Source organism: Trachemys scripta, chromosome 7 (genome assembly GCF_013100865.1).
Source record: "Trachemys scripta elegans isolate TJP31775 chromosome 7, CAS_Tse_1.0, whole genome shotgun sequence".
In the NCBI taxonomy this organism is placed as follows: domain Eukaryota; kingdom Metazoa; phylum Chordata; order Testudines; family Emydidae; genus Trachemys; species Trachemys scripta.
The window spans coordinates 90,396,755-90,419,966 of NC_048304.1; the positions used below are offsets into that span (position 1 = coordinate 90,396,755).

The 23,212-nt window shown below is 37.2% G+C and overlaps 1 protein-coding gene across 2 annotated transcripts in view; it reads right to left on the reverse strand.

Annotated features, from left to right (window-relative positions):
- Window positions 1-23,212, reverse strand: part of PRKG1 (protein kinase cGMP-dependent 1) — an 895,613-nt gene that overhangs the window by 307,541 nt on the left and 564,860 nt on the right. For both annotated transcript variants that reach the window (XM_034775036.1, XM_034775034.1), the window contains exon 4: window positions 8,469-8,574. In XM_034775036.1, coding sequence (XP_034630927.1) covers window positions 8,469-8,574 — 106 coding nt within the window. The remainder of the gene's footprint in view (window positions 1-8,468; window positions 8,575-23,212) is intronic.

Below are 23,212 nucleotides of genomic sequence, written 5' to 3' on the forward strand. Positions count from 1 at the left end.
TCTTGTGTTTCTGTTCTCCTCTGGCATTCGTTTACTTCTGCCATCATATCATGTACAGCTTGTCATATACATTGTAGGACCACTACTAGCAATCAGCTTCTGTACCAGACCTTCCTTCACAATGAAATACACCACACATTTCACTATAAGATCCTTTAACGCAATGCTTATTTGTTGTGAGTTTAAGATACGTTACACACATAGTGGCAGAAGAGTATAATACAGTTTAGCATTCCATTACACAATCCCATGCAGACTTGTGGTACCAGTATAAAGCTAATTTGAGAAATACAAAACTAAAATGGGTGCCTCTTCTCCTGTAACATGCCTATTTTTGGTAACAGTAACTGAAATATATGAATTGTCTAAAAGAAAATAAAGGGCTAAGGTCTGCTAAGATGTATGCATATGCTTAACTTTACACCCCGTGAGGAACCCCAATGAAGTTCCTGGGATTCCTCTCTATGTGAACAGTTTAGCACATGCTTAAGTCTTTCCAGCATCAGTGCCTACATCCTATTTTTACTTTACCTAAGTAAAATAACCTTTAGGTATGTTTGATATAGAAGAAACCATTAGTATGTTGAAATATTTGGTCACACACTTGAAACTGATACCTAGATTTCCTGTATATATGGAGATATACCTATCTCATAGAACTGGAAGCGTCCTTAAAAGGTCATCAAGTCCAGCTCCCTGCCTTCACTAGCAGGACCAAGTACTGATTTTGCCCCAGATCCTTAAGTGGCCCCCTCAAGGATTGAATTCACAACCCTAGGTTTAGCAGGCCAATGCTCAAACCACTGAGCTATCCCTCCCCCCTTATGAATCACTAACTTTTTGTTCTGAGGTTTGTTGAAGGATTTTATTGTGGGGCTACAAATTCAGGCTATGAATAATTCTAGTGGATTTCTCCCTTTATTTAATAGTCCCTCTGATCCAAATTTTCTCTCATTTAGGGTCACCATGTCCTTTTTATAGTTTAAGGGCACTTTAGTTAAGATTTTATGTTGATTGTATATGATTAGGCATTTTGTGTGTGCGTGTCCAGTTTTAATTAAAATAATTATACACAGAACACACCTCATAGTTTCACTGGCAATACTTGCTTTTAATTTATGGTGAAAATGAGCAAAACAGCACCAGCAGAAATTTGCTTTATTTTACTTTCCCAAAAGTCTGGTGAAAAGGCAATTTTTCTTCCAATTTATATGGAGAATTTTTCATGCTACTATAGTCATTATTAATTTGGCTAAGATGCTTCTGATTGAAATTGGTTTAATTAGGTTGGTATCTATAGTAAGTAAATATACTTTAATTGCCGGTACCTCAATGACTATGTAGATTTCTGTGCCGTGTTGTTGTAGCCGTGTTGGTCCCAGAATATTAGAGACACAAGGTGGGTGAGGTAATATCTTGTATTGGACCAACATCTGTCGATGAAAAAGATAAGTTTTTGAGCTACACAGAGCTCTTCTGCAGGTCTGGGAAAGATACTCAGAGTGTCTCAGATAAATACAAGGTGGAACAGATTGTTTAGCATAAATAATTAACAAATAATATAAGAGACCATTCAAGGTGAAGTGCCTCTCTAACACCTCTGCAGTCAAAGGACAAAAAAGGGAGGTTAATGGGTTTCAGATTGTTGTAATAAGCCATAAATCCAATGTCTTTATTAAGACCATGATTTTTTACATCTAGCAAAGTTATGAATTTAAGCTCCCAGCCTGACCTTTTGAAGGTGTAGTGCAGATTTCCTTTGAGGATGAGGACAGATGTCAGATACAGAGTGATCATTTTGTGAAAAAAGTATCCACCCTCCCAGAGGTGATTAAATGTTTTTGCCTTTTATTATTTTTCTGTGTGAGTTCATCTGAAAGTGTAATGATTGTATGGTTTCACCTATGTAGTTGTTATTGGGGCATTTAGTGTACAGGATGAGGTATACCACATGTTGTGATAGGTATATATAGGCCCATGGATCAGCATCTTTCATTGACTATCTTAGATGGCTCCTTGCCTAGCATGCAGGTTGTTGTGGATCACATTCTTATGCACCTTTCCATTACTTGCATCTGAAGAAGTGAGGTTCTTACCCACGAAAGCTTATGCTCCCAATACTTCTGTTAGTCTTAAAGGTGCCACAGGACCCTCTGTTGCTCAATCCTGCAGTTATTTCTCAGCTCAAGCATCCAACTGAAGCCAGTTTGGCCTGAGAAAGGACTTCAGGATTGGGATAAATATCAAGAAAGAGTGCTATAACAGAGTATTAAATATCAAAAATACATTGCTTTCGTAACATTACAGTGGTGACATTAATTTTGCAAAGCCAGAACATGAAAACTTCTGAATGACACGACACTACTGATTTTCATTTTCTTTTTTATTGTCTGTTAGCATTATACACTGGGGTTTATTTATAAGAAATCAAGGTTTTTGAGTATAACTTCCTTTAACCTTCCTATCCTAAAGTCAGATTCCTTCCTTTAAAGGTTACAGAGAACATGTATAGTTTATTCTTAGGATCTGTTCCAGACTCTTGGATGACTCAGTGTTTACACAATGAACCGGAACATTTACGCATCTTTCATGGAACATTTAGACAGTTTTTATAAAAATACAATATTTACACTTCTGAAACATTCTAGTCTATTGAGAAGTAGATATTTGTGCTACTCCTTAAAACTTTTATAATTTGACTTCTAGCTAGTGTATATTTTTATAAAAGAAGCTGTGTATTCCTCCTATAGTTTAATTTCCATTGTAATCTTCTGTTTTTACAAAAAAATAATTTTCAGAAATATTTACTTTTTGAACAGATGTGTCCTCAACTTTTTTCCTGCCTAAAAATGAGGGTTTTTTTTGCAAGCTTGAAAAAAATCCCTACAGCTGTTTGTAAGCTTTGAGATAGTGGAGAAGTACATTTTTACTTCTTAAACACATCCGCAAAAAGATTAAGCTTTAAACTTGATTTTGGTATAGATGTAGTCCTCATTCAGGATCATTATGTTAATCTAGTTAATGCGGAATGATATAACTACAAATAAAATAAAATATATATCAAATAATTTACTAAAATATGCAAATTAATTATGTTAGAATAAAATCCTTAGCAGAAGAACTATGACATAAGTAATTGCTGCACATGCAGAACTGATAAAGTCAAAATGAACCATTTTTGGTATATACATTTTAAACATTAGTTAGATTTTTGTTATGAACTTTGGCCCTGACCCTATTATGAGATGCAGGCGGGCTGAGCTTAGAGTCCTGCAAGTCCTGCAAAATCAGGGCCAATGGGGAAGAGCTTTAGCAATGGTCATAGCTCTACTGAAGTCAAACTGAGAACCTGCCCCTTAGTTTTGAAAATCCCTTCCCTGAGCGTATATTTATAGACATACCATGAACTGCTGGAAAGATATGTTTATAAATGAATAACTGATATAACTTTTACTCTTGCATACATATAAATATGTAAATATAGGCCTGAAAAGGTCTCAAGAGCAAGGGCTGCAGGATCAAGCCATCTTACTTCCATGAAATTAACTGCAAACCTCCCTCATTGCTTTCAGAGGGATCAAAAGGAACAGATTCACAGTCTAGTTTCTCATAAATAGCCATCAATTATGAAAGACAGAATTTACTGATCCTTTACCAAATGTATTCTGTAGTTGATTTATACAAAATCAAATAAGCTATCCAAACTATTTTAAAAATGCACACACACTATGCCATACATACATGGTTTCACTGCAGTAACTCAAAAAAAAGGTACTATCACTAAAATTTCTGAGTCATTAGTGATTTTGTATTTCTTCTTTGTGAAAACCAGTAACAAACCAGAGAAGAAAGTAAAAGAAAAACTCTTCCCACCAACATTACCTCAAAAAGATAAGTAATGTTTATGTCCATGCTGATTTTTCCCTTTTTATTTGGCAAGCATTTACTTTCCACTTTCTTTCTGGTGCTATAGATACCAGCATGGGTTCATTTTATCTCCTTCTATGATGCACACAATTTAGGGAAACAGCATGTGTTAATTACTACAGATTAGAAGGATAAGACTCACAAATGGGCACAAAAATCTTTCGCATGTCCTATAAAATATGTGCTATTTTAAAAAGTTAGCTGAATAAGATATTATTGTTATACTGGGAGGTGTTAAAGACCTGGTTAAAGGAGATGGGTGTTACTATGTACCTTTCATTTAGGTTAAATGGAAGAAAAAATAAAACACACTTTTGTGTGGTGACAGTTGAAACTATAAAGGCCACCACCTAAGGCCTCAGCAGCATGACAAGGCCTGAGTAGAAGCTAAATCATGTGGGCTGAGGGGTTTCCCTGGGGACTGACTGCAAGTCTAATACAAGGGCTGGTGGATTGATTGTTTGCAGCTATATGCACAAGAGGCAGAAAGCAACTAGAAAGCCAAGTGGAAGTGAGAAGAAAGCAAAAAAAAAAAAAAACAATGGTAACTGTGGCCCTGTGAGAAAGCCAAGAGAAATGCCCAAAGGAAACCTAATACTTTCTGGAAAGGTAGGCTTGGACTTCTGAACAAGGAAACTGCCTCCTTTTGTTTGTTCCTATGATATTCAGGAAAGCAAGACAGTGTATTCATTCTTTGTAAATAAATAGAATTGCATGGGGGGGGGGGGGAACTGGCTCATATCATCAATTTCTTCTCCTAATGGAAACAACCAAGCCAGGCTCCAAATATTGACCAACCACTTGAGGCAATATGGTTTAAAGGGGGAAACATTATTTAAAGAAAATGTCTGGAACACAGTGGATTTCAGGTAGATCAAATTGTGAGTATAATTCTTTAATTTATTCACCAAAAACATAGTTTCTATTACACTTTTCTGCTAAGTAAAACTGTGTTAATTAAGATGAAAAGTGTCATATTTCATGGCTGTAATGTCACAGCAATGAACTGTAACTTTTTGATAACACTAAACCATAAAATAATACTTTATTATTACTGAGCTCATGTGAACAGGTTCCACTTGAAAATTTGAATCAGAAGAATTGCCATTGTGTTTTTTAACAAGAGCTTTTTACAATCCATTTAGTAACAAAAGCTATTACAAATGAAATCTGCTGAGGATGCCTTCATACCTTCATCTTGGGGATTTAAAGTAAAGTTTCCTTCATTAAAAAAAATGAGGATTGATATAGCTTAAAACACCATGTTCTACATATTTCATTAAAAATAAAAAAACCTGAAAAACTAGAATTTTACTTGCGTTGAGCTTGAGATAAAAGTGGGAAATGAATTTGATGACATTTGTGCAAATATCTTGTCTCAGGCTATAAATGATGAACATGCAGAAACATCTGCAAGAATGCTAAATATCAACTTTTAAAGAAAAATATATTTGCCAGCTTTTAGTATCATCCCCAATAAGAACAAATACACAGTGCACCACAGTGTAATGGGCTGCAAGAAAGAAGCTCAGAAACAGTGTGAAAAAGCTCTTCTCAATTTCTCTCTCACACTGCTGGCCTTCAAATTAAAGCTGGGCAGGCTCTGTAAAACGTGCATCCAAATTAATCTTGACAATCTTCTTGAAAAGCTCTATTAAAGCACAAAGCTTAAGAGCTTAACATGTATATAGCTTCTGCTTTGAAAAAGAGTCAAAAAGCCCTAACTTCAAAACTGATCTCACATTCATCTACTTTTGTAATCCAGTCGAGCAACATTTAACATCTGGGTTCATGATTTTAGAAAAATCTTCAATATGGTGACAATAAGTTAGAGATTTTGTGTTCTGTCTCAAGTAAACTTTTGTAACGATGGTAACATTCCAAGCATGGGGAAAACCTTATGAAGGAGATGAAGCCTCATGAGGCATAATGAAACAAAGAGATGAATGATACAGTGTTTGTAGAAAGAAAGGACAGAAATATGAGAACTGAAAAGGTTGAGAGACATTGTAAATGTTTATACAATAAAAAGATTTGAAAAGCAGAGAGTTAATTCCCAAAACAAGTGAATTATTGAGAATTTTGAGGGTCGGTAGGTAGAGCTACACACCCACTAAATCAGAAAGAGAACCAAGAATATGGTGGAATGAAACAACCTACTGGCTAGGCTTGCAGGCAGTTTTTAGGAAACTGGCAACTCCCAGTGTACTCTCAATTCCCTACTGCTATATATTTTGTCCTACTTGGAAGTTGTTTAGGCCAGTTCATGGGTTTTTGATTCCCAGTCGAAGATATCTATGTGGGAGATTTTTCAAAGGCACAAATAGCAGTTTGGTACTTTACCACCACTGACTTTCAGAAGGAGTTAGGTGCCTAACTGCCATTTGTGGCTCTGAAAATATCCCCCCCCCCCCCCCGCTGCCATGAGTTTATTTACAATATTAATCTCTTAGTTATGTCACTCCCTGTCCTTTGTGGAACTGTCCCACCTCAAATGTATTGTGAAACTGAGGCATTCTGAACAAACTGTCAAATTTCTACACCTTCCCACTGTGACAACTTTCCCTGTTTGTCTAAAATCTGCTTCAGTTATCAGTTTTGGATCTTTGTCATTGTCTGTGCCTCCTTAATTTGCCCCCTCTCCCCCTCACGTTATAATATAGTCTTTAACTACATCATTACATTGTATTTTTCCCACAGGATCCCTCCTTCTTCCAGAGTCCTTGTTTGAATTTTCCAGAATCAATTATATTTTTGAAAGAAAGGGTAAATGTATTTTGTATGGTTTTATAATTGTACACTTAAAAAAAAAAGAAAATATGTGAAACGTAGGTCAGAAACAAAGTAAATTAACCACATAAAACTGTATAATATAAAGCATTAGTGATCTCAATGTTAGCAAGTACTAAGAACATAAGAACGGCCGTACTGGGTCAGACCAAAGGTCCGTCTAGCCCAGTATCCTGTCTACCGACAGTGGCCAATGTCAGGTGCCCCAGAGGGAGTGAACCTAACAGGCAATGATCAAGTGATCTCTCTCCTGCCATCCATCTCCATCCTCTGACAGACAGAGGCTAGGGACACCATTCCTTACCCATCCTGGCTAATAGCCATTAATGGACTTAACCACCATGAATTTATCCAGTTCTCTTTTAAACTCTGTTATAGTCCTAGCCTTCACAACCTTCTCAGGTAAGGAGTTCAGTATCATGAAGTATGTATCTTGGTAGATATATGTTTCATCTTAGAACAAAAGAAAACAAAAGTAGAGTAGAGAGGATAATTTGTTAATAAAAATATCTAATTCATCTGAGACAATGTTCAGTATTTATTGCAGTAATTTTTACTGTTTGGAACACTTCTGTACCATATAGTGCATTTAATCAAAAGGGTCTTTAAAGAACAGAGATATAATATAATTAAGGTTTGGAAATACCTTGTAAATAAATTTAATCATAAAATTACTGAAATAGTCATGATTACTTCTGAAAGCAAACTGAAAAAAATCAAAAATAACAATGATATAAAATTCATTTATTTTTGAAAGAGGCCAAATCCGAGAGTCCCTACTCACCCAAAACTTTATGAGGAGGAGAGAAATGGTGATTCCACCATGTATTTACTCAGCACCTCAGTCATAGCATCCACTCTCTCACCAGCTCCTGGTATGTGACACACAGTGTCAGGGATCAGGATTGGAATGGAAATGATTCAGTAGCACTAAAGTCTATGGGAAAGGTTGTTGTCTGGGAAAAACATGTGATGAAGTATTTAGTGATTAAATTGCTACCTGTAATTGCACACTGATCTCAAGTGGTAATTTTTCCAGAAAAAGAACTGCAGTGTTTGGCCTTTTAAAACTTATTTCATCAACATAAAACTGACTTTATTCTTTATTGCCATAATATATTTAGTTATTTGGGAATTATGCATTACTAAAGTAAGGCAGATTTATGATGCTTTGAGATGGCTCCAGGAACTGAATAAAATTTGTAAGATTAAATTCAGGTTTGAAGGAGAAGACATCACTTTATGACTCCTTTATGTTAGTCAACTGACCCATTCCCCATAGAAGCCTATACAACAAAACTTTGTTTCACTTGCTTTTGCTTCTGTTCGACACTTTAAATGCACTTTAAATTGAAGAATTTCCTAAACAGCATATAAACTAGATTTTTTTTCTACTGGGAAGTTATAATTCATTTGTCTGACATGTATTTTCTTTAATGAGGTCGTTTTGAATGATTCTCATAAATGTTCAGTCTTTTAAAATGCAAACTGTGTTTTGGTGCAGTTCTGATGTGGTCCTCTTTGCAAATGATGATGCAAACTAATAACTTACAATTAGAAGAAATGAACAGTAATGAGACTACTATCTCCAGTGTTCCTCCTTTTTTTCTGTATAATATGGTGTATAGGTGGTTTAACAACACATTAGAAGAGAGGAGAAGAGGAGACAATCAATACACTGCACTCACCAAAAGCCATAAGTGAGGACAGGAGTTTTAATGTATTTTTCAAAAAGTAAACATGTGCCATACCTTTTTAAAAATTCCATATACTCAGTATGCTTGATGAGGCCTGTCCTCATCATTATTGTTTGAAAACATTGCCGATCAATAGCCCAAAGTTTCACATTTACGAGAGCTGGAAAAAACAAGACAAGGGGAAAATTTAATTAGCAAATCTCAAATGTGAAAAACCTTTTGTGAACTGCAGAGGAAATTAATTATTCATGAGAACATGGAAATTACTAGCTTTTACAAACTTAAACTATTAACATAAAAATAATCTACTGGGCAATGGACTGAACATGCATGATCCAAAAATAGATCTAATTTTACTCAAAGATCTCATCATGGTATGTGGGTTTTGGGGAAAATGCCTTAGGAAGAACTGTGCTATCAGAAAGTGTTGGAGTAAATGCACATAGGAAGTTTTTACCGTATATGGTGAATGAAAGGAACAAAAAGGACTCTATTAATCACTACAATAAGTTATGTCATATACACAATTACTGATACCACATGATTTGAGAATTGTTTTAGACATATCCATGATTTAGAGGGAACAAAGTTAAGTAGGATTTGATCCTACTGCCATCAAAGTAAATGGTAAAATTTCCACTGGCATAAAAGGGTTTTTCAAGAACCCTGTCCTACTACATCTTGATGTAAGAACACCTTTAAAGGGGATGGGGAAACCTGCTTTAATGAGGATTTACCCCCAAAACTTTGGTTTCAGTGTCCATGACAAATTCCAGTATTTCTCAGTTATGGATTATTAAAACACATCATATACTTTATAGCAGAAGTCCCCAACTGGGAAAGAGGAACACTTGTGGTCCACAAAGCACTTTCATTCATCCACAGAGAGCTAGCTGGTCTCATGGTGCTGACTCTCTTTCCTATTCTCATCTGTCAAATTGCATTATGAGACAGCTAAAACTTAATTAAATATTTTTCTTCAGAGGCAAATGCTGTAGTTGCCACAGGGATGTCTCACAATCAAAAAGGAGAGGGAAGAAGGTCTACACAACTTCAAATAGGAGCTGAGGTGTCTGTATAGCGGCCATGAGACAACCTCTGTATTAAGAAGCACCTATCGTATGATATTGTTAAAATCCCTCATGTAGACAGATTAAATGACCATCTGTAGAAATTATTTGTGAAAGATTAACAGTGACTTCAGAAAATGTTCACTACAATGAAAAGTATTACTGCTGTTGCATGTTCAGACAATTGTACTGTCTTATGAAATAGGAGTGCTCAATGTGAGAGAGGAAAAGAAGTTGTCATATTAAAGTTGTATTCTCACTTGAAGTGAAAGCACAGATGCAGGCTCCAAAATGGTCCTGTGAGAGTATCAACTCTGACATGGTTTAGACAATATATTCAAATTTAATTTTACATACATTAACTTAGAAACTTGGCTATACAAAAATTTCTAATGGTGCTGCACTTAAATAAGAATACATAGGGAAGCAGATTTCCTTTTTAAAAAGAACCACTTCTACTTTTGCTTTTGGGAAGTAACTCAAGCAAACTTCATATCCAGTAGAGATAGACTATGGGAAATGGAATTAGGCATAAAAAATTCACAAATATTCTTGTGAATAAAAGCCATCAAATCACTTAGCTGATATTCACATCTCCTTTAATTCATAAACATTCATATTTGTAAGTTTTATCAACTATAACATTTGCAGAAAGCAAAAGCATCACAAATACCAGCTCAAATATTTATGAGAAAATACATACCTGCAGTGCTGTAGTGGCCATGTTGAATTTTTTTATTATTTTCACATTAGATTAGATTAGTATATAGGACAAAATTAGAAAATCCAACACACAAAATAAGATTAAACTAGCTAGAGTCATAAAGGGTAATAAGAAAACATTCTACAAATATATTAGAAACAAGAGGAAGACCAAAGACAGGGTAGGCCTGTTACTCAATGTGGGCGGGGGAGAGGGATGACAATATCAGAAAATGTGGAAATGGCAGAAGTTCTAACAGACTTTTTTGTTTCAGTTTTCACCAAAAAGGTTAGTAATGATTGAACGTCTAACATAGTGAATGCCAGTGAAAATGAGAGAGGATCAGAGGCTAAAATAGGGAAAGAATAAGTTAAAAATTACTTTGACAAGTTAGATGTCTTCAAGTCACCAATGGCTGATGAAATACATCCTAGAATACTCAAGGAGCTGACTGAGGAGATATCTGAACCACTAGTGATTATCTTCGAGAAGTCAGGAAGACAGAAGAGATTTCAGAGGACTGGAAAAGGGCAAATATAGTGCCAATCTATAAAAATGAAAATAAGGACAACCTGGGGAATTACAGGACAGTCATCTTAACTTCAGTACCCAGAAAGATAACACAGCAAATAATTAAGCAATCAATTTGCAAACACTTAGAAGATAATAAGGTGATAAGTAAGAGTCAGCATGGATTTGTCAAGAACAAATCATGTCAAATCAACCTAATAGCTTTCTTTGACAGGGTAACAAGCCTTTGGGGGGTGGGGGGGTCTAAGTGGTGGATATGGTATATATTGACTTTAGTAAGGCTTTTGATACTGTCTTCCATGACCTTCTCATAAACAAACTAGAGAAATACAATCTAGATGGAGCTACTATAAAATGGGTGCATAACTGGTTAGAAAACCATTCACAGAGAGTAATCATCAGTGGGATTTCCCAGTCAAGCTGGAAGGCCATATCGAGTGGGGTCCTGCAGGGATCAGTTCTGGCTCTGGTTCTGTTCAATATCTTCATCAATGATTTAGATAATGGCATAGAGAGTATAATTATAAAGTTTGCAGAAATACCAAGATGGGAGGGGATGAAAGTGCTTTGGAAGATAGGATTAAAATTCAGAATAATCTGGACAAACTGGAGAAATAGTCTGAAATAAATAGAATGAAATTCAATAAGGACAAATGCAAATTACTCCACTTAGGAAGGAACAATCAGTTGCACACATACAAAATGAGAAAAGACAGCCTAGAAAAGAATATTGCAGAAAGGATATGGGGGTCATAGTGGATCACAAGCTAAATATGAGTGAACAATGTAACACTGTTCATAAAAAAACGAGCATCATTCTGGGATGTATTGGAAGCAAGACACAAGAAGTTATTCTTCCACTCTACTCCGTGGTGATTAGGACTCAAATGGAGTATTATGTCTAGTTCTGGGTGCTAAATTTCAGGAAAGATGTGAACAAATTAAAGAAAGTCCAGAGAAGAGCAACAACAATGATTAAAGATTTAGAAAGCATGAGCTATGAGGGAAGATTGAAAAAATTGGGTTTGTTTAGCCTGGAGAAGAGAAGACTGAGGGGGGACATGATAATGGTTTTCAAGTACATAAAAGGTTGTTACAAGGAGGAGGAAGGTAAATTGTTCTTGTTAACCTCTGAGGATAGAACTAGAAGCAATGGGCTTAAATTGCGGCAAAGGTGGTTTAGGATGGATATTTAGGAAAAACTTCCTAATTGTCAGAGTGGTAAAGCACCGGAATAAATTGCCTAGGGAGGTTGTGGAATCTCTGTCATTGACTAACTTGCTCTTAAAAATCTCCAGACATCTGTTAGGGATGGTCTAGATGGTCCATGAGTGCAGGGGACTAGACTAGATGAGGTCCCTTCCAGTCCTACGATTCTATAATTCTAGATTAATTCAACAAGTATGGAGGTGTGCAGGTAATCTGTGATCAGTAAAAGGGGCTCAAGCCTTCATATAAAGGATAGGTTATCTAAACATCATGAGGGAGAAAATACTGAATGTGTCTTCAAAAATCAATTGAATCTCATCTGGCATCACACGCTACGTACCTTCATCATAATGATATAGTTATTGCATGATGTCATTACAGAGCAGAGTTAAGGTTGTTTGGGTGCCTTAATTGTGCACTTCCCTATCTTAACATTTTGGATTTCTTTTAAGTTTAAGCTTAACTCTGAATTTCCTTAGTTAATAATGCTTGGATTTTGAGATAATTATAATATCTCTAATATATTTTATGTACTCTCGACCATAATTCCATTTTTATTTATTTTTATCTGGGAGTTCTCAAAATAAGTTCCTATGTACTCCAAATTCCCAATTCTAGTCAAATTTAATTGAGAATGTGATTCGCCTTTCTGCTAGGCATCATTTCTTTTCCTAAACAAAACACATTGCTCTCATTCAAATGGAAAATTGTCAACATCAATAAGAATATAAAGAGACAGTAAAGAATTATAGTGAACTGAATATTGAGACATTCTGAAGGCAACAGATATTGCCAAAACCATATGAGTCAGAGTCCAAGAATGAAAGTAAAATATTAATGTGAACAAGAGAGTATGCTCACTCATGATTTTGTAAGTGCATAGTTCTGTGGATCTCTTCTACAGAGGTGCAGAGCATCCACAATTCCTATGACTTCTGAAAATAAGGCCCTGCATGTTTAGGGTGACCAAATGTCCCTGAAAGCCAGTAATGCTCAAGGATTACACATTAAAACACTTTAGACACATGCAAAATAAAACAATTAAAGTCTCATGTAGACAAGGAAGCAATTGTTTTATCTGTTAATAGTTATTAACAAATACAATAAAATTCTTGTGTAATTGTCATTTACACAGTCTGAATTAATCCAACTCAAATATAGGTCTTTACATCAGCCTGTATTTTATATGTGTGTACCCTACATCATGTCAATAGTAGTGGCTGACTCATCACATTGTGGTCAAAAGGGAAGAGAAACTGCTGGTAACAAATGAAATTGCTGGGACTTCTGGCTTGTCTATAAGAGCATATAGATTGTAGATTTGGGATTTGAATCAAAGCACACTAATGAACTGTTAGGGTGCATCAGCAAGTTCCACAGGGACAGTTAGTATGCAGCAGACTATTGCATGGTAGAGTCACATCCCAGCTTCATGTGATCTAAATGTTCATGTAGACCAGCCCTTAATTCTTGGCAGATATGAGCTTGTGTTACAATTTCCAGTACATTGTTGAAAATCAGCTATGTACAATTTTTAAAAAATATCATCACTCTTTTTGGATGAAAAGTACATGTGTGCATCATCTGATTATTTAGACCCTGAAATTCCCTTATAAGTTAATAAGCAATGAATATTTAAATCATCAATCTTTACATTTAATATCTTCAATATTTAAAACTTCAATCAATCTATAGTGATGAGAGCTCTTCAACATACAGATATAATTGAATATACTTCCATTTTTATTTTGTTAGAATGTCTGTTATGTTAGTACTGTGACCATTATTTATTTATTTATTTATTTATTTATTATGATGTCCTAATCCAGGGGTCAGCAACCTTTCAGAAGTGGTGTGCCGAGTCTTCATTTATTCACTCTAATTTAAGGTTTCGTTTTCCAGTAATACATTTTAACGTTTTTAGAAGGTCTCTTTCTATAAGTCTATAATATAGAACTAAACTATTGTTGTATGTAAAGTAAATAAGGTTTTTAAAATGTTTAAGAAGCTTCATTTAAAATTAAATTAAAATACAGAGCCCCCCGGATCAGTGGGCAGGCCCCGGGCAGTGTGAGTGCCACTGAAAATCAGCTCGCGTGCTGCCTTTGTCACCCATGCCATAGGTTGCCTACCCCTGTCCTAATCAATAGGAATGACATTCACTTGTTACAATGGTTAATTAAAAAATGTGTTATCTCTATAATGAAACCACTGTAAGAAGCGTTTACAAGGTTTTAGACTCTCCAAATTGTGTTGTGAAAGTAAATGCTTAGACTAGATCTGAAGTCTTTTTGACTTTAAAGACAGACATTCAAGGGCTACATTTGAATATTTAGCTTTTTGTTGTCAAATGTATATGAACAGTCTGCTGGGTGATGTTGGACAAGCAACTTCCCCTTTTTGTGCCTTAGTTTCTCCAGCTGTATTGATATTGATCTCTTGTGTAAAGTGCTTTCATATCTACTGATGACGAGAACAATATTAAAAAATTGGTATTACTTATTTATTATAGTTACCAATATATTTCTGTACAAATAGTGCCATACACACCAAGTAAAAAAAAGAAAGCTAATATGAAATTGGCATCTACTTTTTAGGTGTTTGAATCTCTCCGCTGAAAGATACAAGTGATATAACTAATTTTTATGGAGGTTATTTGCCTCCTCCAGAAGAAGGGGAGGGAATATTCGCATGTTGTTTAGCAAATCAATAGGAAAAGTCTGAAGAATGCCTCCCTGTTCTCCATTCTTTGCTGATGATGTTAGTCACTTTGTTTCATCCTCCATGTTCAGCAGAATCCTGCTGCGTTAAACTCATTAGAAGCAGGAAAAGCTGTCCTTCTAAAACAGTCACTTTCTTTTGGAAATGAAAAAGCAGAAACTCAAAAATTTAAGTGATCTCATCAGTCTGGCAATTTCAAAATTGTTTGTATTTGGCACATTGTATGGTTGTTATTTAGCTTTCATGCTGAGATTTCCACTGCATCTTGAATGTATGGATACTGTATGGTGCTGAATAGCAAAAATAGTGATGGAGTGAATATAGGACACAGACTGGCTAACCTAGTGAGGAGGGCTTTAAACTAGGTTCGACAGGGACAGGTGAGCAAAGCCCACAGGTAAGTGGGGAACATGGAGACCAGGGAGATGGGTCGGAAACGAGAGGGAGTGTGGGCTATATTGGCAGAGAGAAAGGAGAGTCAGGACAAAACTGGGAGGAAAGATCAAACCAGTATCTTAGATGCCTATATACAAATGCGAGAAGTATGGGGAATAAGCAGGAAGAACTGGAAGTGCTAATAAATAAATACAACTATGACATTGTTGGCATCACTGAAACTTGGTGGGATAATACACATGATTGGAATGTTGGTGTGGATGGGTACAGCTTGCTCAGGAAGGATAGACGGGAAAAAGGGAGGAGGTGTTGCCTTATATATTAAAAATGTACACACTTGGACTGAGGTAGAGATGGACATAGGAGACGGAAGTGTTGAGAGTCTCTGGGTTAGGCTTAAAGGGGCAAAAAACAAGGGAGATGTCATGCCAAGAGTCTACTACAGGCCACCTAACCAGGTGGAAGAGGTGGATGAGGCTTTTTTCAAGCAACTAACAAAATCATCCAAAGCCCAAGATTTGGTGGTGATGGGGGACTTCAACTATCCGGATATATGTTGGGAAAATAACACAGCGGGGCACAGACTATCCAACAAATTCTTGGACTGCATTGGAGACAACTTTTTATTTCAGAAGGTTGAAAAAGCTACTGGGGGGAAGCTGTTCTAGACTTGATTTTAACAAATAGGGAGGAACTTATTGAGAATGTAAAAGTAGAAGGCAGCCTGGGTGAAAGTGATCATGAAATCATAGAGTTTGCAATTCTAAGGAAGGGTAGAAGGGAGAACAGCAAAATAGAGACAATGGATTTCAGGAAGGCAGATTTTGGGAAGCTCAGAGAGCTGATGGGTAAGGTCCCATGGGAATCAAGACTGAGGGGAAAAACAACTGAGGAGAGTTGGCAGTTTTTCAAAGGGACACTATTAAGGGCCCAAAAGCAAGCTATTCCGCTGGTTAGGAAAGATAGAAAATGTGGCAAAAGACCACCTTGGCTTAACCACGAGATCTTGCATGATCTAAAAAATAAAAAGGAGTCATATAAAAAATGGAAACTAGGACAGATTACAAAGGATGAATATAGGCAAACAACACAGGAATGCAGGGGCAAGATTAGAAAGGCAAAGGCACAAAATGAGCTCAAACTAGCTACGGGAATAAAAGGAAACAAGAAGACTTTTTATCAATACATTAGAAGCAAGAGGAAGACCAAAGACAGGGTAGGCCCACTGCTTAGTGAAGAGGGAGAAACAGTAACAGGAAACTTGGAAATGGCAGAGATGCTTAATGACTTCTTTGTTTCGGTCTTCACCGAGAAGTCTGAAGGAATGCCTAACATAGTGAATGCTAATGGGAAGGGGGTAGGTTTAGTGGATAAAATAAAAAAAAAACAAGTTAAAAATCACTTAGAAAAGTTAGATGCCTGCAAGTCACCCGGGCCTGATGAAATGCATCCTAGAATACTCAAGGAGCTAATAGAGGAGGTATCTGAGCCTCTAGCTATTATCTTTGGAAAGTCATGGGAGACGGGAGAAATTCCAGAAGACTGGAAAAGGGCAAATATAGTGCCCATCTATAAAAAGGGAAATAAAAACAACCCAGGTAACTACAGACCAGTTAGTTTAACTTCTGTGCCAGGGAAGATAATGGAGCAAGTAATTAAGGAAATCATCTGCAAACACTTGTAAGGTGGTAAGGTGATAGGGAACAGCCAGCATGGATTTGTGAAGAACAAATCATGTCAAACCAATCTGATAGCTTTCTTTGATAGGATAACGAGCCTTGTGGATAAGGGTGAAGCGGTGGATGTGGTATACCTAGACTTTAGTAAGGCATTTGATACGGTCTCGCATGATATTCTTATCGATAAACTAGGCAAATACAAATTAGATGGGGCTACTATAAGGTGGGTGCATAACTGGCTGGATAACCGTACTCAGAGAGTTGTTATTAATGGTTCCCAATCCTGCTGGAAAGGCGTAACGAGTGGGGTTCCGCAGGGGTCTGTTTTGGGACCGGCTCTGTTCAATATCTTCATCAACGACTTAGATATTGGCATAGAAAGTACGCTTATTAAGTTTGCGGATGATACCAAACTGGGAGGGATTGCAACTACTTTGGAGGACAGGGTCATAATTCAAAATGATCTGGACAAATTGGAGAAATGGGCTGAGGTAAACAGGATGAAGTTTAACAAAGACAAATGCAAAGTGCTCCACTTAGGAAGGAAAAATCAATTTCACACATACAGAATGGGAAAAGACTGTCTAGGAAGGAGTACGGCAGAAAGGGATCTAGGGGTTATAGTGGACCACAAGCTAAATATGAGTCAACAGTGTGATGCTGTTGCAAAAAAAGCAAACATGATTCTGGGATGCATTAACAGGTGTGTTGTGAGCAAGACACGAGAAGTCATTCTTCCGCTCTACTCTGCTCTGGTTAGGCCTCAGCTGGAGTATTGTGTCCAGTTCTGGGCGCCGCATTTTAAAAAAGATGTGGAGAAATTGGAAAGGGTCCAAAGAAGAGCAACAAGAATGATTAAAGGTCTTGAGAACATGACCTACGAAGGAAGGCTGAAAGAACTGGGTTTGTTTAGTTTGGAAAAGAGAAGACTGAGAGGGGACATGATAGCAGTTTTCAGGTATCTAAAAGGGTGTCATAAGGAGGAGGGAGAGAACTTGTTCACCTTAGCCTCTAAGGATAGAACCAGAAACAATGGGTTTAAACTGCAGCAAGGGAGGTCTAGGTTGGACATTAGGAAAAAGTTCCTAACTGTCAGGGTGGTTAAACACTGGAACAAATTGCCTAGGGAGGTTGTGGAATCTCCGTCTCTGGAGATATTTAAGAGTAGGTTAGATAAATGTCTATCAGGGATGGTCTAGACAGTATTTGGTCCTGCCATGCTGGCAGGGGACTGGACTCGATGACCTCTCGAGGTCCCTTCCAGTCCTATAATCTATGAATCTATGAATTAGTGGATAGACTGTGTTTTCATACGTTTTATGTTGGATTAAGAAGTGACTTCAAATTTTGCATTAAGCTTTCCATATTTTGTATTGTGGAGTTAAAAACATTCACCCACTTCCTGTTCCTTAGAAACAATGAAAATTCTTATAAGTATGTGAAGCTATTTTAAGGTGTAAATCTAATGCTATTTAAAGAAAATTAAAATGTTCTGCTATGATCAAGTAATTTGATGTCAAACTCTTCAATAATTTGTTTTTGTTTTTAAAGATATGCTCCAGGAATTATTTTGGGGAAGTTCTATCACCTGTGTTACACTGGAGGTCAGACTAGATAATCACAATGGTCTCTTCAGGCCTTGGAATCTATAAAAAACTACTAGTCAGTTCTCAAAATTAGACCACAAATGAATTTTTATCTATATTTCTTTTAAAAAACTTCCCTTCCAAATCTTAATTCTTGGTGCAACATGGTTGCTAAGTTAAAAATCAAGCTAAGAAAGTTTTGAAGATAGTAAGGAAAACATTTTAGCAAAATCATTTTTTATATTCATTTGTTAATGTTAAATTACAAGAGAAACTATTTTATAAACAATATTCAATTTCAATCTACTCAGCCACCCCCTTCTTTTTTCCCCTTTCAAAACTGTAGTTTCTGGCTCTATATTGTCCACTTAATTACTTGAACATCAAGATGATACCAACTGACAATGTCCTCCTTATGACAACCACAACAGTACTTTGATTATATTAGTTAAGAAACGTTTTCTTCTTCCAGATGTTATTGTTGGGGATGAGAAAGAAACAACTATTGAACATAACCAAAAAAATTTAACAACTCCTCATCTTGCAGTATAACTAAATCCGATGTTTACTGGATGTGGTGCTTAACCTTCTGAAAGACATTCCATCCTTCTGATAAGTAACTCTCTTTTTTACAGATTTCTAGATTCAATCTGAGAACTTGATTTAGGTATTCAGGCCTTGCTATTCTTCCCTGTACATCTGTGGACATTCAGGCACGAACCCTTCCTTGTGATTTTAAACAGAACAGTTGGAACCAATCAGGGCCTGTGGAACATGTTATAGACTTTCATATCACAAGCACGGCTGACAATATACTTTCATAGATACACAGATTTAAGTCCAGCAGGGACCATTGTGATCATCTAGTCTGATCTCCTGTATAACACAGCCCATGGAACATCCCCATAATAATTCCTTGAGTATATCTTTTAGAAAAACATCCAATCTTGTTTTAAAAATATTGTCAGTGATGGAAAATCCACCACAATTCTTGATAAATTGTTCCAATGGTTAACTACCCTCACTGTTAAAAATGTATACCTTACTTCCAGTCTGAATCTGTCTAGCTTCAACTTCCAGCCACTGGATTGTGTTATATCTTTGTCGGCTAGAATGAAGAGCTCGTTATTAAATATTTGTTCCCCATGTAGATACTTAGGGCAGGTCTTCACTACGGGGAGGAGGGGGCGCGGGGGTCGATTTAAGATACGCAAATTCAGCTACGTGACTAGCATAGCTGAATTCGATGTATCGCAGCCAACTTACCCCACTGTAGGGACGGTGGCAAAATCGACCTCTGCGGCTTCCCGTCGACGGTGCTTACTCCTACCTCCGCTGGTGGAGTAAGAGCGTCAATTCGGGGATCGATTGTCACGTCCCGATGAGACGCGATAAATCGATCCCCGAGAGGTCGATTTCTACCCGCCGATTCAGGCGGGTAGTGTAGACCTAGCCTTAAAGACTATATTTAAGTCACCTCTTAATCTTCTCTTTGTTAAGCTTTGTCTCCTTTAATGAAGCCCCAGGCAAGGAGCATAACAAATCAAAGGCCCTTACCTCAGGACCCATGTCCCAAAGTAAATGTTAAAACAAAGTCTCTGTGCCTGGTCAGGTTAACCTTCCAGGGCTGGAAAGAAATCACCATATTTAGTCTATCTGTGATTGAATTAGTGCACTAAGAATAGAACAAAGAACGAGGAGTACTTGTGGCACTTTAGAGACTAACAAATTTATTTGAACATAAGCTTTCATAGGCTAAAACCCACTTCATCGGATGTATGCAGTGGAAAATACACTAGGAAGATATATATGCACAGAGGACATGAAAAAATGAGGGTTGCCACACTAACTGTAACGAGAGTAATCAGTTAAGGTGGGCTATTATCAGCAAGAGAAAAAAAAAACTTTTGTAGTGATAATCAGGATGGCCCATTTCCAGCAGTTTTTACTTTGTGTAATGACCCATCCACTCCCAATCTTTATTCAAGCCTAATTTAATGGTGTCCAGTTTGCAAATTAATTCCAATTCTGCAGTTTCTCGTCGGAGTCTGTTTTAGCAGTTTTTTTGTTGGAGTATTGCAACTTTGAGGTCTTTAATTGAGTGACCAGGGAGGTTGGAGTGTTCTCCAACTGGTTTTTGAATGTTATAATTCTTGACATCTGATTTGTGTCCATTTATTCTTTTGCATAGAGACTCTCCGGTTTGTCCAACGTACATGGCAGGGGGCCAAACCAGACAGTCTCTATGCAAAAGAAGTGGGTTTTAGCCCATGGAAGCTTATGCTCAAATACATTTGTTAGTCTCCAAGGTACCACAAGTACTCCTCGTTCTTTTTGCTGATACAGACTAACACGGCTACTACTCTGAAACCTAAGAATAGAATGTAGCTGTAGGCTGTGGGATGGACTGGCCACCCCAGAATGTGCCTGTCAAAGACCCTAGGCACATACTCAGCGTCACTAGCCCATCCTGCTGCTTGAACTGTTGTGGTTATATCTATTTTAAGCATGCTAGTTTGATCAGAGATAGCTTCTATCTCCTTGAACTAGGAATCACACCCCCAGCTCAAAATGTAGACGTACCCCAAGTGTCACAAAGGTAAATGCAAAGAAAGAAGATAAAATGGTGGAGTTAACTGAAAAGATTAAGCGATAACGTGCTATGCTAGTGTCCGTCTAAATTAATTTATGTCCCGATAAACTTCCTTTATTCAAACACTGCATATGAAGAGAAATGTGATTTTTATATTTTCTGATGAAATTTTCTTAAAAAGTGTATTTTTCTCCCAATCAAAGTCAAATCTCAGAGGGCTCGCTGGATAGAGGATCACAAGATTTAGGACTTGGCGACATGGGGAAACGGCCCAGAATAGCTCTTGGGATGTTCTAAAACATAAAAAAAGATCGGTTAGAGAATGTCTACGCTGTAGCTGGAAGTGTGCTTCCCAGCTTGGATAGACAGATGTGAGCTAGCTCTGCTTGAGCTAGTGCACTAAAAATAGCAGTGTAGCCGGAGGTCGCACAGGCAGCTGCTCAGGCTAGCTGCTAAGTACATAGCCGGGGAGGTGGGGGTGGGGAAATCAGGTTTGTACTCAGATGGCTAGCCCAAGCCACCACCTGTGCTACCCTTGGCTACACAGTTATTTTTAGCATGCTAGCTTGAGCAGAGCTAGTGCATATCTGTCCATCTGAGCTGGGAAGCACGCTCCCAGCTGCAGCGTTGACATAGCCTTTTTGCAAAATAAGAGTGTCCATATGAGGAGCTAGTGCAGAATGGCTATTGTACTTTAAATTCACACCCTAGTTTATTTTGCAATAGCTTCACCATGCAGACAAACTCCTACTGATAAAACACTAAACAGTTGTAATATTTTAAAAGAAGCTAAATTCTTGAGGCTGCTCATACAGTACTTACAATCTCTTATCTATTCCGATTTTCATTTGCTTAGTGAAGCCTTTCAATTTTTTCCAAGGATCACTGAGTGACTCAATCACAAATAAATTACTACACTAGCTGAATATTTTATTGGCATTGAAATTTTCTCATTGCCTGGGATAGTATATTGGGTTCATGTTCTCAGTGTAGCTTTTAGCCTACTGTGACACACAGGCCCATTTGTGGATCACCATTCTGTCAGCAGCTCTGGTCATGCCTGACATACTTACTGCACCTAACACAATGTTGTCATAATCTGCATCTAAAAGATGACAGGTCATTGGAACACTAATAACTCACTGATCATTAATATTCCTCTGTAATGTATGCACTGGATATGAACAAAAAGTTATGAATATGTGCTAAAATTAAGTTTTTAAAATGTGTTTGGCAAGCAACGCATAAGCCAGTCTGCCCTTGCAAAGGAACATGTATTTGTTTGTTTGTCCAGCCTGCTCATCGGAAAGACACAATGAAGGTCTATTTATGTATAAGGTAAACGAAGTTATTCTGTGGGGGATTAGACAGCATGGCATCTACACCCCAGCAGGAGGGAGAAATTTTACCTGGGCTATAGAAACCGGGGGTCTGAACATCAAATAGTAACATCATCGAATCAACTGCTTGTGTACAATATTACTGTATTATAAAAAGGTACCAAGTAAGGTCTTTTCTGAAATCTAATGACACACTGGTGATGAATATGATTGTGAAAGATATGCATGTATTAATACTATATGAGGAAATATGGATACTTAATGATATTATGCTTTAAAATTGGTGACCAAAAACAATGGAAGCCCTATTTACATACAAATCAGCTGGAGGATGGGAAGCCCACAGGAAGGGAAAAACAGCGTGATGACATCCTGAGTCTGGGTATAAAACAGTAAGTTTGGGAAGATATAAAATGAGAGAGGAGAAGCCATTTTGGCATCTATCACTGGACATACACAAGGGGCCAGAGCTCTTGCAAGCTGAGAAAGATGGGTCCTTCAACCATGGAGGTTGAAGTCTCTGGGCATAGAAGATTTGTAAGGACCTTGAACAAAGACTGTAGCTACTTAAGTTAGGTCTTAACCATTAGAAAGCATAATTTTACTTTTGTTTGCTTGTAACTCTTTCTAACTTTATTCCTTCTCCTTGGTATCATTTAAGCTATGTTCTTTTGTTAATAAACTTGTTTACAATTCAGATCTGTATGTGAAACAAAGAGTATATTTACTCTAGTTAAGTTAATAAGCTGTGATGTGCTTTTGTCTCTCTAAAAGTAGCAAACAAACCATATTATTATTTCTCTGAGTATTCTAGGAAAAGGCTGGAAACTTCAGGGCAGACAGTATAGGGAAAATTTGGAACTGGCAGCATGTTGGTGTATCCCCTGCATGTGGTAACTGGGTTACAGAGATTAAAGTGGGGACATTGCGATGTAGGCGGGCTGCTGGGGTCAGAGCACTGAACCAGGGC